We start from the raw sequence: 12613 nt of genomic DNA, 5'->3' as shown, positions 1-12613 counted from the left end.
ACATCTGTGCACTCCAAATTCATTAGCCAGTATGCATGAATGCAGCAATTTTAAAAGGAGATTTAGGTTCCCATTAAATATTTTAGAGAAAGATTTTGCATTTAGACTCAGTTTGGCAAATTGCACTCACCCGATTCCTCGAGCTACATGTTCCAGTTGCCGACACATGCAAGTTCTAACTTCATATTCCACATCCTGGCACAGTGATTTCACCAATGGAAGAACCTCTCTTTTAATACTAAAAATGTGAACATTTAAATTAATAAACAGAACAAGAATATGTAAAACCCACTCAGTAGTGCTCAAATTTTACTCATCCATTACTTGTAATGGTAACTTTTAAAAAATTAATTTATCACACATGGTAAATCATATTTCTGAGAATTTGCAATTATAAAAGAATACTGTACATTGGACAAAAAATATATGCTACAAAGAAACAGGAAAAGGACTATTTACTGTCATCATTTTGTCGTATTTCATCTACTAATTTTTTTTAAACTAAATAGTAGGCAGGCTTAGAGATGTCCTCATTTAATAACCATCTTCAGTAGGATTTTTGAATAGCCACTGAAGGAATAAAAAGAATTAAAAAATGGAAGTGAAAATCCCAATTAAATGTCTGTAATACCTCATCTTTGGTATGCAGGTATCACTAAAGAGGTAATTGAGAAGAAAGAAGAAAAAGAATTTAAGATTAAAAGCTTGAGTACTGCAATGCTTTCATGCAAGTAGATCAGGTATTCATGTTAAATCAATGATAAAATAATATATAAATATATAAAATAAAAATTTTGATTTCTATTTAAGTAAAAACACATACTACAACTTGGCAGTATCAGCCATTGTGTTTCCTCTCATTGCCCAAGATGTTGTAATGAGTATTCTTAAAATATCTCTACATAAATCCTTATGTTGTTGCAAAACTCAAGAGAAATAATATGTAGTCACAGACAAGCAAATTTTCAAGCCAGCCTGCACAGTCTCCACTCGTTCCAGTGAAAATTACTTTGCTTCTTAGAAAAAAGTTTGGCCTCAAGATTCAAAAATTGTACAAATTCTTGGAATTTTGGCATTTTAGAATACTTTGAAGTAAGGGCTACTTGGGAAAAAAAAACCAATGACATCTGTAATTAGCTGTTGGAACTCTGGAACAGAGGGTAGAAAAACTGATGTTATTTGACAAGGCCAGGACTTTCTCAATACTTTGTAAAACAACCTGGGATTAGCATGAAACACAAAGTTTTTAATTATAGTATAAATTTTACAAGAAAAAATCGTGTCATTCTGAAGAAGAAAGTGAAGATATGCTTATATATTGTCAACTCCCGAGGACAGGTATGTCTCCTGGCCTGTACGAGGGGAACAAGAGTGTGTCACAAATCTTAGTCTGCCACACTTTAAACCTGGGGACTGATGTCTCTTTTCAGCCCTCTAAACTGCACTCAAAGCTCTCTACCAGATGAACAATGTGTCCCAGAAAATTTTCAGCCATTCTTAACATGTAGCTGCTGTGCAGAAAAGGAGCTATTATCTGTTCACTGAAATGAGGGGTTTCCTACTTCTGAACAGCAAGGAATCATATTAAAGAAACACAACGAAAGAAAGTATGATTATTACAGCTACTACTTAATATTACTGTATTCTCACATAAGATTCCAAGCTACCTGCAAAGTCTCTTATTTTCATGAGAATGTAACTTCAAATAAATGAATGAGACCACTATTCTGACAGAATTCTACAAATTCGGAATATAAAGATTTTGAAGACTTTGGTAACATTGTCAAAAAAACTCTACCATGCTCATTAACATTTTCATGTCCATAAAGCACAGTGTAAACAACAAATGATGATGTAGATAGTTTCCTTTTGGCTGCTTCTAGTTCTTTTTTATTGAAGAAAAAATATCACAACCTAAAGAAATTTATTCCTAAATGTCTTGTCATATCATCCTGTTCTTCTTCGTTTCTATTATGCTCAATTCTTGCATTTTTGGGCAGATAAAAATCATCATTAGAGAAGACTTTTTCAGCTAGACACAGTTTCTGTGCATTTGGTAGCCCTCAGTGGATTTCTTTTGTAATTCAAAATCAGATGTGGCCAACCGCCTGGATAGGAAACACATTGGGTGAAATGGCCCTACTACCTTAAGCCTGGATAAACTGTCCGAGGAATGTACCATACCAACTTCCATACTATACCAACTGCTTTGGGCAGGTAGGTTATTCAGATTTACTTTTATCATTGCTTCCCTCTTCTCCTCCACTCTCCAAACTCACAGACACTGAATCTGAGGGCTGGATACTATAAGGGAATAACAGTGGTTCCTGAATGTATCTCCATAGAAGTGGGACAGAAAACAAAAATTCTACATATTAAATTTGGTTAGATAATAAAAAGAAATAGAATTCTTTTGTTTATGACAAGAAACTCTAAGGTAATGAAATTGTGTTTTGTCCTTGAAAATTGCAGAGAAATCCATTGTTTGGAGTATTTTCTAGCAAGAAAAATTATATGAAAGAATGGCATGAGAAGCATATCCATTCAAACCTGTGAAAGAACATACAAACTGAAGTTATGAACTGATGAACATAAGCATACCTTCTTACAAAATGAACATTTTTATAATTAATAATTAATATCCAGATAAACGGATCTATAAAAAGAAAGCATTTCATTTTTGCAACAAGTCTACTTTTCTTATAGTAATTTTTGTCCATTAACAAAGAATACTGGTTTATACTATGGAATGAAAAGATATTTTCAGTTTACTTACATATGGGCTTCAAATTTGTTAGCTACTTTTCCCATGATTTTACAACTAACTAAACGGGACTGAACTGATGGAGAAAGCTGTGCTTTGGAAACAAGTGGATTCAGGATCTATGTGGAAAAAAAAAAAAAAAGAAAAATGAACAAAAGAATTGTGAACATAAATAAAGTATTCCTCTTATTAAAAAAAAAAACTAGGAAAACATATCCCAGATGTCATTTATTAACTTTCTCATGGAATTAATTAATACAAACAGCAATGATGCCCATGTACATTAATAGTCTACTGGAAAGCTGATTTCAATATTCAGTGCTACTATAGAATATTAAACACCTATATTGGCACAAATAGCATTTTATGATTCAAATCACAGCAACAGATCCTCTATCACATTCTAGCATATTCCTCTCTTACAGTGTGTTCATTTTGCCAGGTACAGAAGTGCCACAAATCTTACAGAAGTGAATAAAACTTGCAGGGAAATACAATCTTTCAATCTTAATCTTACTTTTTGTTAGCATAAGTGAGAGATTATTATTACCTCATGCCTGACAGTTTCTTTTGGTAAAGCTTCTATTACAGCAAGAAGAGTTTCTAACCACGCATTGCTGACACCTGGGCAAAAGAAATGGTTATATTTTATATAACCCACGTTATATTGTACATGCAACAAAATAGACATTAGCTTTACAAAACTTGTTCTAACTTCTCACAGACATCTCTTCAAGGAGCAATGTGCCTAGAAGCCACTAAATTAATGTCTAAGGCTTCAAACTAAGAAGCAGGATAGGTGAGAAGCAAATTCTGCCCCCATTTCTTGTACCTTTTAAATTCCTGTATAAAATTAAGAATGCTCCTGTTTTGTTTTATAAAGCTAATTTCCCTCATTTAGAAGCATTTTCTTTCCTTATGTCCCCAGAAACTTTCTAGTTTTACAAAATGCCTTTTGTTTTTCTTTGTATTCCAAAAACAGTGTCAAAGAAATTAGGAAAAACTAATCAACAAAGAGGAAATGTCAACCATCCTCCCTCCAGCTTTTCAGCCAAAAAATTTTGGTACTTCAAGAGAAGCTCCAATCCAGTAAAAACTTTGAGATTTAGTCCTTCAGTCAAAGTGGGGTTGCTTTTACTTCAGTCAGAATTACATTTAAATATTATTATGGAAATGGTCAGCATGCAAAAATGTTTTCATTCATGCAAGTCTAGATACAAAGTCACGGTGACTACACTGACTGCTTTACCCAGTATTGTGTGGTCCCTAAGGAAACAAAACATACAGAAGTCATCAGTCATCAGAGTAGCTGTGCAGCTCTGACCTGCATCTCTGTGTTCCAGGTTCTGGAGAATGATGTGTAGGAAGGAGTGGGAATATGTATGAATGGACACCGACTCCTCTTGCAGAACAGTCAAAAATGAAACAGCAGCTGTTAACTGCATTTCCACTCCTGCAACATGCAGAACCTCCTGTATAATTACAAATTATATCAATATAAAGCATGACGCAGAAATGTACTGAAAGAATACACAAGTTTTTGCATTCCCTTTTAGAATTAATGTGCAAAAAGTAGGGTAAACTACAGAATTCTCTGTAAAATTATTTCTTCTCTTAACAGCAGTTTCTTGCAGGTATTAGATTTACTTATATTATAGCATGAATAAAAGTTAATTATAATATTTTATTTAAATATTTTTTGTGCCTTCCAGTTTCATCAGCGTGTGGATTGTTCAACTTTACAGAATTAGAAGTAAAAACAGACCAGCCAACAATTGCACTTCTGCTGTTTATGCAGATAAATTAAAAAGAAGTAATTTGTTCATTCAGTGAGAGATACTAAAATAGCAGAAGGCAACCTAAACTTCATCCCTTGAAAATTAACATGGAATGCAAATTAAAAAGCACATATATATAGTCCTAAGAATAAGGCAAGATGGACTAGAATATTTATCTAGCTAACTCAGTACATACATACAAGCTTTAACATACAAGAATATAATTAATTAAGCTGTCTTTAAAATCATCAGTTTCAAAGTTAAACAAAGATAATAAGGGGATAAAATATTATTATTTTTGTTGAATTAAACAAAAAGACTATTTGTATTTTAAATTTCAGATTTATGCACAGAACTTCCAAGATGCAATCTATGACACAGCATTCATTGCAAGTAGTAGTAATTGTAAATATCTATCAGATAGGTGAACGTTTCATTTGTTTACTTCTCTAAATGTATCTATTTCATGAGAAAATAAAGAGTTCATTATTCTACCACTAAAGCATTACACTCATTCACAAGTCACTCCAAATTTTGTAAGACTTTAAAGCCCATCCTTCTTACATAACATGTTATATACATAGGTTTTGTTTCTTTTTTTGAAGGGCTTGACATGAACAGTGCATTCTCAGATCACTTGCCAAAAATAAAAAATAATCTGTTCTTTTAATTTAAAATAAAAATAAGCCTAGATCAGATTACGAAAGTATTCATTATGCACCTAAGTGTATGGATGCTTATGTATTGAACAGGTGCACTGTTTGCTGAGTTGAAAACTGTCTGGATGGCTGGGTCCCAAGAGTGGTGGTGAATGGAGTTAGATCCAGCTTGCAGCCAGTCACAAGTGGTTCCTCAGGGCTCAATACTGGAGACAGTCCTGTTTAATGCCTTTACTGATGACCAGGACTAGGGTCAATCAGTTTGCAGATGACACGGGATCTGCTGGAGGGTAGGAAGGCTCTGCAGAGGGATCTGGACAGGATGGACTGACGGGCCAAGGCGAATGAGGTTCAACAAGGCAGTGCTGGGTCCTGCACTTGGGTCACAGCAACCCCATGCAGCAGTAAAGGTTAGGGTAGAGTGGCTGTAAAGTGGCTTTCTTCAATGAAAGGGTGTTCAGACATTGGAACAGGCCACGAGGGAAGTGGTGGAGTCACCATTCCTGGAAGTATTCAGAAGGCATATGGATATGGAACCTGGGGACGTGGTTCAGTGGTGAACATGGTGGTACTGGGTAAACAGCTGGACTCAATGATCTTGGGATTTTTCCAACTTTAATGATTCTATGATTCTAGGTATTATATAGCAGAGGAAATTTGCTGACAAAATGGCTTGTAAAGAACAACTGAGAAATTTTTAGTAGATTTGGTAAAAAATGAGAAGCTTTCATTCCACAAGTGTCAACCAGTTTGTATGTGCAAATGTACAATTATTAGTCTATTTGATTTCAAGGAGAACTATTACTTATCTCTCAAGACCTGTCTCAGTTTATGGTCACATTTATTTCTATAAGGATTCCCTGTGTCCTTGCTCCCCCAAATGAAAAAAAAGAAACACACTGAGCTGTTATCAATAAGTGTGATAAAATATCTGCATTCAATAGCCATGGTGATCACTCTCTTATTTCCACAGCCTACCTCTGTCTTTGTTCCTCCATTGGTATTACATCCACAGCCAAGAGAGAATAAGGACACCTACCAATTTTGCATTTTGAATATTTTTGGGATTGGAATATCTGTCCATACTGTTCTGGGATTCTGTCTTACACTTGTTCAAAAAATATCCCCAAGATAATCAAAAGCACTATCTACGCCCAGCAGATGCTAACAGAGACCAGAAAATACTGGAGAAGAGCCAGGCTAAGAGTTGGACTTGATGAACTTAAAGTTTGTTTCCAACCTAAATGATTCTATGATTCTCTGAATTCAGTTTTACGTATGTATTTGCTTTGTGCGCAATACAAACAGGGTTACTTACCAACAAACAAAGTTTCCAAATAGTCTCCTCCACAGATCCACACAACTCTGGATAGTCATGTGTGAGAACACATTCTCTGGATGTGCCTCCTCATGGACCTCGGGAGACATTGAAATGTAAATTTCTAGATTTCTTACACACCTGTCTGCATTGATGTTTGCACTCAGAACTGCACAGTTCTGCATTTGAAAATGTATGGGTCTCCTCTTTCCATTTTCACTTAACTCAAGTTGGATAACTTAGATTTAATTAACATAAATCTATTTATTTAGAAGGTAATGTATTTTTCTATGCATGGATACTTCACAGATTTTCACTGTAGGAAAAATATTTTTCCTATCTTATTCAGACAAGTATATTTAATGGAATTTTAGGTATTAGCATGTTCTTGACTATTCTAATGTCCACAACTTAAACTCAGGCATCAAAACTTGCAAAATTTAGAAAGCCTAGTTTATTCCATTAATTGTAAAAAAAGGAAGTTCACCGCTACTTCAAATGCACATTTTGTCCTGCAACAAGAGAATTCTCTTGAAAGAATGCTGCAAGTAGGAACATAGTCAAACCATTTTAGTAATTGTGTTGATATGACAGAAATTTTCCTTCAAGACTATAAGACACAGAAATAATGGAAATTACAGAAATAAAAGGATACAATGAGAATGGACCTTAAGACCAAAGTTAGGTATAACAAAGGATGAAAATCACCCCACCTCTTCTTAAACTATAAAATCAACTATAGAAAAAGAAAAAACTTCAAGAGGAGACTGACAGATAGGGAAAATAAGTAAATCGTAAAAAAGGGGTTTGAAATTCATCAGACAACATTGAATAAAGCTTGATGTATATACTACAACAAGAACAGTCATAGTTTGCTGTAGACCTGTAGTCTCCCTCCACCACTTCTGGTTGCAGAGCCCAAGGATAGAAAGAAGGGAAAATACTACTAACATCATTTGAAAAGAGCCATTTGGTGTAGGAAGAGAAGTTGATAAGGATGTCTAAGCTTTCTCTAAATCTGCATTTCAATTACTTCCAAAGTTCATGAGGAGGTGCATGCAGAAATCCAGAGTGGGGTTCTCTATACAAAAGAACCCATACAAGGATGCCACTTCATTTTAACAGAACTTAAGAAAAATATTTCATAATCTCATTTCTACTTTAACATCTAAATTATATACAGGGTATTTGTTTTGATAGCATACCCAAAATTTTGATAGCATACTGACACCTAATTCAATCATTACTCATGTAATATTTATTGACATATTGATTTTGCTCATCTCAGATCTAAAAAAATGTTAAATAAATAAAGTGTCTTTGATGTAATTTTAATTTAATTAGATTTTACAAATAATAGGCAATTGCATATACACATTTCTATTTTTATGGAAGTAACCAGGTTTACCAATGTTTCATGAATGAAATACAAATTTGTAATGTATCCAGTTAGAAAATTTATTTCTTGGTTCCTCTGCATTATTCACAGCTCCAATAAAAACAGTATTTATTTTTGCTTTGAGTTTCTGCAAGTATCCTGAATAAGTACATTGGTTTCCTTATGCAGTTATATGGTGACAATACTTTCAAATAAATAGTCCTCTGAAACTACTGCACAATTCATTTTTCATTTGCCAATATGAATTCACAAATCATTTTTCCCTGTCTTAAGAAGTGGAACCAAGTGCAGTCATTTAAATCAGCTTATTTCCCTGCAATGCCAGATTACATTTGAAGACTCTAATCACAGTTGAGTTCAATTATGCCTTTATAGACTATTAAAGTTTCCATTTAATGGTCAGGAAAATTCCTCCAACAAAAACAAGGATAAGAAAAAAAATACATCAACTTAATGATGCCAAATACTGTTTTGCAGTTAAAAGTGCAATGCACATGCCTGCAGAACTGTACTTCTATTACAGATTAAATAAACAATAGATTACAGAACACCATTGAAAAACTGGCTTTATAAAGCCATTGCTACAGAAAGAAACCTAACACATATCAGAAAGTTTCAATTTATAAAGCTTAAACCTGAAAGGAATGCTTAGATTTAGACTGACCTCATTACATTTTACTCTTTTACCCCTGCGTGGAGCCCATTAACTTAGGTTTCATTTAATTTATCATCTAGGAGGGTATCCAGTTTGGGTTTAAATGATACTGTGAGATGAAAACCACACTGCTCTTCTCAGTAATTTACTCAAAGATTGATTGCATTTATTATTAAAGTTGTCTGCTTCATTTCTAACATTTCTGTCTTCAATTCCTAATGCTTCTTTCTTCATATACTATTTTCAGTTGAATGTTCTTTAATATTATACAGGAAGATACTTTTACAAAAATAATTAAGTACTACCTGATCTAAGATCACACTGAGATCCAACTCCCACTGTACAAATATTTTCCAGGCTCTAGGCCCTGTTCATGATAATGATCACACTTCTAAATTTTTTTCCACTGTCCCTATATAAAAAAAATACAAGACTAGAGTCAAAAACTGTATTCCCATAATAGACTTTTTATTGAAGCCAAAACCAGCACTTCTCTACACCCTGAAAAATAAGAGTAAAAAATCCCCAGTGTTTCTTATTTCTCCTTCATTTCAGGATGAGATCTGCTCTCAAAGTAGAAACACTAGAGGCAAAAATGGATTCAATATGTTAAACATAAAAAAATGAAACCAACTTCTCCTAAAGTCAGTGAGGTTGGTTTAGGAAAGACTGCATTACCTGTGTCAGAATAACGTGGCAGTAACTGCACATACTTCATGTAAGTTGAAGGGTTTCCAACTACTTTGCAACTTCAAGTCATTCTTCTCAAAGCATTTTTAAACACATATATATTTAAACAAATTGCGTATCGATCTGCATCTTATAGCACAGAACATAACTTCAATGTTTTCTAAACAATCTGTCTCTACTAGTCCTTAGGTCTAAAGAGAGCTATTTCTTAACTATTTGCTGAATTTAAATAATCAGACAAAAATTGGACTAGTTCCCCTTAAGAAATAAGAGTCTCCCTGGGATCACAGAAGTTTCAGAAGATAACATGAAGTTTAGAGATGATGTCTGGTATTCACAGAACGCTTGAGACTGAAGGGCTCTCTGGAGGTCACTTTGTCTGATCCCTATGCTTGAGCAGGGCCACCTAGAGCTAGGGCATGCCCAGACTGCTTTTGAATACCTCCAAGAAGGAAGACAGTAACATCTCTGGGCAACTTGCGCCAGTGCTCGGTCACTCTCACAGTAAAAAAGTGTTTTCTGATATTCAGAAGGAACCTCCTGTGTTTCTATTTGTGCCCACTGCCTCTGGTCCTGTCACTGGGTACCACTGCAAAGAGCCTGACTTTTTCATTTATTTGCATATGTTGATAAGATCCTCTCCAAGCCTTTCTTCTGCAAGGGTCTTCTGAACAGTCTCAGCCCTCCTCTGTTATGATGAGCCCAAAACTGGGTAAGTGCTACAGGTGGAGTAGAGCAGGAAGTGGAGTAGAGGAGAGGGATCACGTTTGAACTGCTTGCCATGTCCTGTCTAATGCAGCCCAGGATGCTCTGCTGCACGGGAACATTGCTGGCTCATGTTCAGCTTGGTGACCAGCATGTGCTCCTCTGTGAAGCAGCTTTTCACCTGGGTGATCCCCAGCATGTTTTGGTGCATAGAACTTTATGGAGTACATCTACCATGCCGAACCTAAGTCCTCCCTGCAGCAGGACTTGCATTTAAATAATCTACAGAAGAATATCTGCTAAGTAATCATGGTAAGGACTACAAAAATATTTGTTTCTCATCTTTCAGTCAATCAATTCATAACAATGTGCAGGATATGACTCATTAAATTAATTTTTCACAAATACTGAATTGTTCCTTGAGCAGCCTCTTCCTTAACATTAGGAGACAGAGGGAGGATTCAGTTTAAGGCCAATTCCCCAGACAGTAAGAAATATACCAAGTAATTTTTCATAATATGACTCTATTTAATTCTTTTATTAATATAATGCTATGGTACCTGCCTTAAAAAAAAAAAAAAAAAAAAAAAAAAAAAAAAAAAAAAAAAAAAAAAAAAAAAAAAAAAAAAAAAAAAAAAAAAAAAAAAAAAAAAAAAAAAAAAAAAAAAAAAAAAAAAAAAAAAAAAAAAAAAAGCTCAGAGATACACATCCACATAGGTCTTCAACAAAAGCAGTAATTAATTTTTGAAAACTTCAGCAAAGAAGACAATGAAACATAATGACAATTTAGTGAAACAAACAAGTATAATTTTTGCATGGGCCCACTTCACTACTTAGTAAACATCTCCTCAGCAGATAGAAAACTGTATAACATAAGCACATGAGTCAATCATCTCACTTTTCTTACTAATACATGCTTTCTTATACCTGGCAATGAGAATTTGATACAGATACAGCAAGAAAACTCACAGCAGCTACTACAGAAAATTTCTTCTCAACCCTAACGTTCTTGAGATAGAAAGGACAACACAGACTCTTAAAATAACTCTACATTTCATTTCAATGAATTTCAGATTATCAATCTTTTAGCTTGAGCCAGTAACTAGTTAAATGCTTCTTGTCTCAAGTGATCTAAATATTTTTGTTAAGCATTAGTTGCTTCCAACTAGAAAATAGCACTCCTATTGGCAAATTGTGTTAAAAAGGGAGAGATTTAGAATTATATGGGAAAAAAAAACCACTAAATTCAAAAAGTGTCCTGGTAAAATCATGACTGACTCACACTACTGAAAGTGTCAAATGTATCTCTAAAAATACATGGGGAACAAGGAAACTGAGTCTGTCCATAAAATTACTAACATAACTCAAGGCTTTGAAAATACTGAAATAACTGCTAACAAACACAATGCTCCTTTAGTTGACAATTTGTATAAATTAGAACTGGGTTTATATCCGTCATCAACTGCACAAGACCAGGTTAGAGACTGTTCTAAATCAAAACTTTGATTTAATCACATAAAAACTGCCAATGGTAGTGGTAGAAGACCAATCCAACGAAAAAATTAAACAAAAACAACTCAGATATTTGCTGTGTACCAACTATGAGATATTTTGATAGCCAAAACAAATGTATTTTTCCACCCAACTGGCAGCCTTTAAAATCACTGAAAACCAGTCTAACAGGCTGGCTAATGTAATCAAAATCTTAATTCCTACTGCAGCCTCATATAGAGTTATTAAGCTTTGCATTAGTATTTGTGATGCAGTTTGTTCTTATTTGGCTGAAGCTGCTCCTTAAACCACGCCTTAAATGAACTTTTACATTTCTTCTAGCCAAGGGTTCATATCTAGGGTAGAGTAGAAATACATGAGATCTATATGTTCCTTAAAATCACAGAATCATAGAATGATTTGGGTTGGAAGGGTCATCTAGTCCAGTCCCCCGCAGCAATGAGCAGGGACACCTTCCACCAGACCAGACTGCTCAGAGTCTGACCTTGAACACTTCCAGGGATGTGGCATCCACAACTTCTCTGGGCAACCTGTTCCAGTGTTTTGCCATTCTCATGGTAAGAAATCTCTTCCTTAGATCTAGTCTGAATCTACCCTTTAGTTATATCCATTACCCTCAACAGGTTAAACCTTTCCTATAAGCCTGTTTTAAGTACTGAAAGGTCACAATAAGGTCTACCCAGAGCCTTCTCTTCTCCAGGTTGAACAACCCAAGTATCCTTTATATAAACATATCTGTATATAAAATTACTGTATAACATTACATGGTCAGCATGCATCTACCTCAACTAACTAAAAATGTAGGTAGGGTAGTGTATGACATTTCACAGACAGTTAAAAGCAAACTATACTCTTCTGGTCAGCAGCATGAAAATCTTAATGTTTGGATGGAAGGAGACTGAGAAGATCAAAATAACCCATTATGATTAGATGCTCCTCAAAAAGAATTCTCAAAAAGCTGTCAAAATACTGTTAAATCTTTAGAACACATAAATAGTATTAGTTTCAGGGTTTTTTTCCAGTTGTAACCTTTTTTTTTTTAGAATGTAATACCTGTTAATACTTCATAAATTCAGTGAATTAATGTGGAAGACCTACTGGACATACCCTCCTAAAGAGTGAGTTTGAAATAA

The 12613-nt window shown here is 34.5% G+C and overlaps 1 protein-coding gene across 2 annotated transcripts in view; it reads right to left on the bottom strand.

The window, feature by feature from the left end:
• Positions 1–12613, bottom strand: part of PPP4R4 (protein phosphatase 4 regulatory subunit 4) — a 74514-nt gene that overhangs the window by 34039 nt on the left and 27862 nt on the right. The window contains exons 4-7 of one of the 2 annotated variants that reach the window (XM_027890285.1): positions 4089–4236; positions 3315–3388; positions 2777–2883; positions 131–238 (exon numbers count right to left, since the gene is read on the bottom strand). In XM_027890285.1, the coding sequence (XP_027746086.1) occupies positions 131–238; positions 2777–2883; positions 3315–3388; positions 4089–4236 (437 nt within the window). Of the gene's footprint in view, positions 1–130; positions 239–2776; positions 2884–3314; positions 3389–4088; positions 4237–6519; positions 6618–12613 lie in introns of those variants that run through there. The other variant, XM_027890284.1, reaches the window with a different exon arrangement.

The sequence above is a fragment of the Empidonax traillii genome, unplaced genomic scaffold, assembly GCF_003031625.1.
Source record: "Empidonax traillii isolate 1590-97213 ecotype Southwest subspecies unplaced genomic scaffold, ASM303162v1 scaffold283:size781446, whole genome shotgun sequence".
NCBI classification, from domain to species: Eukaryota; Metazoa; Chordata; class Aves; order Passeriformes; family Tyrannidae; genus Empidonax; species Empidonax traillii.
Note: the sequence above shows the minus strand (reverse complement) of the source record. Positions and strands in the feature narration are given on the sequence as shown.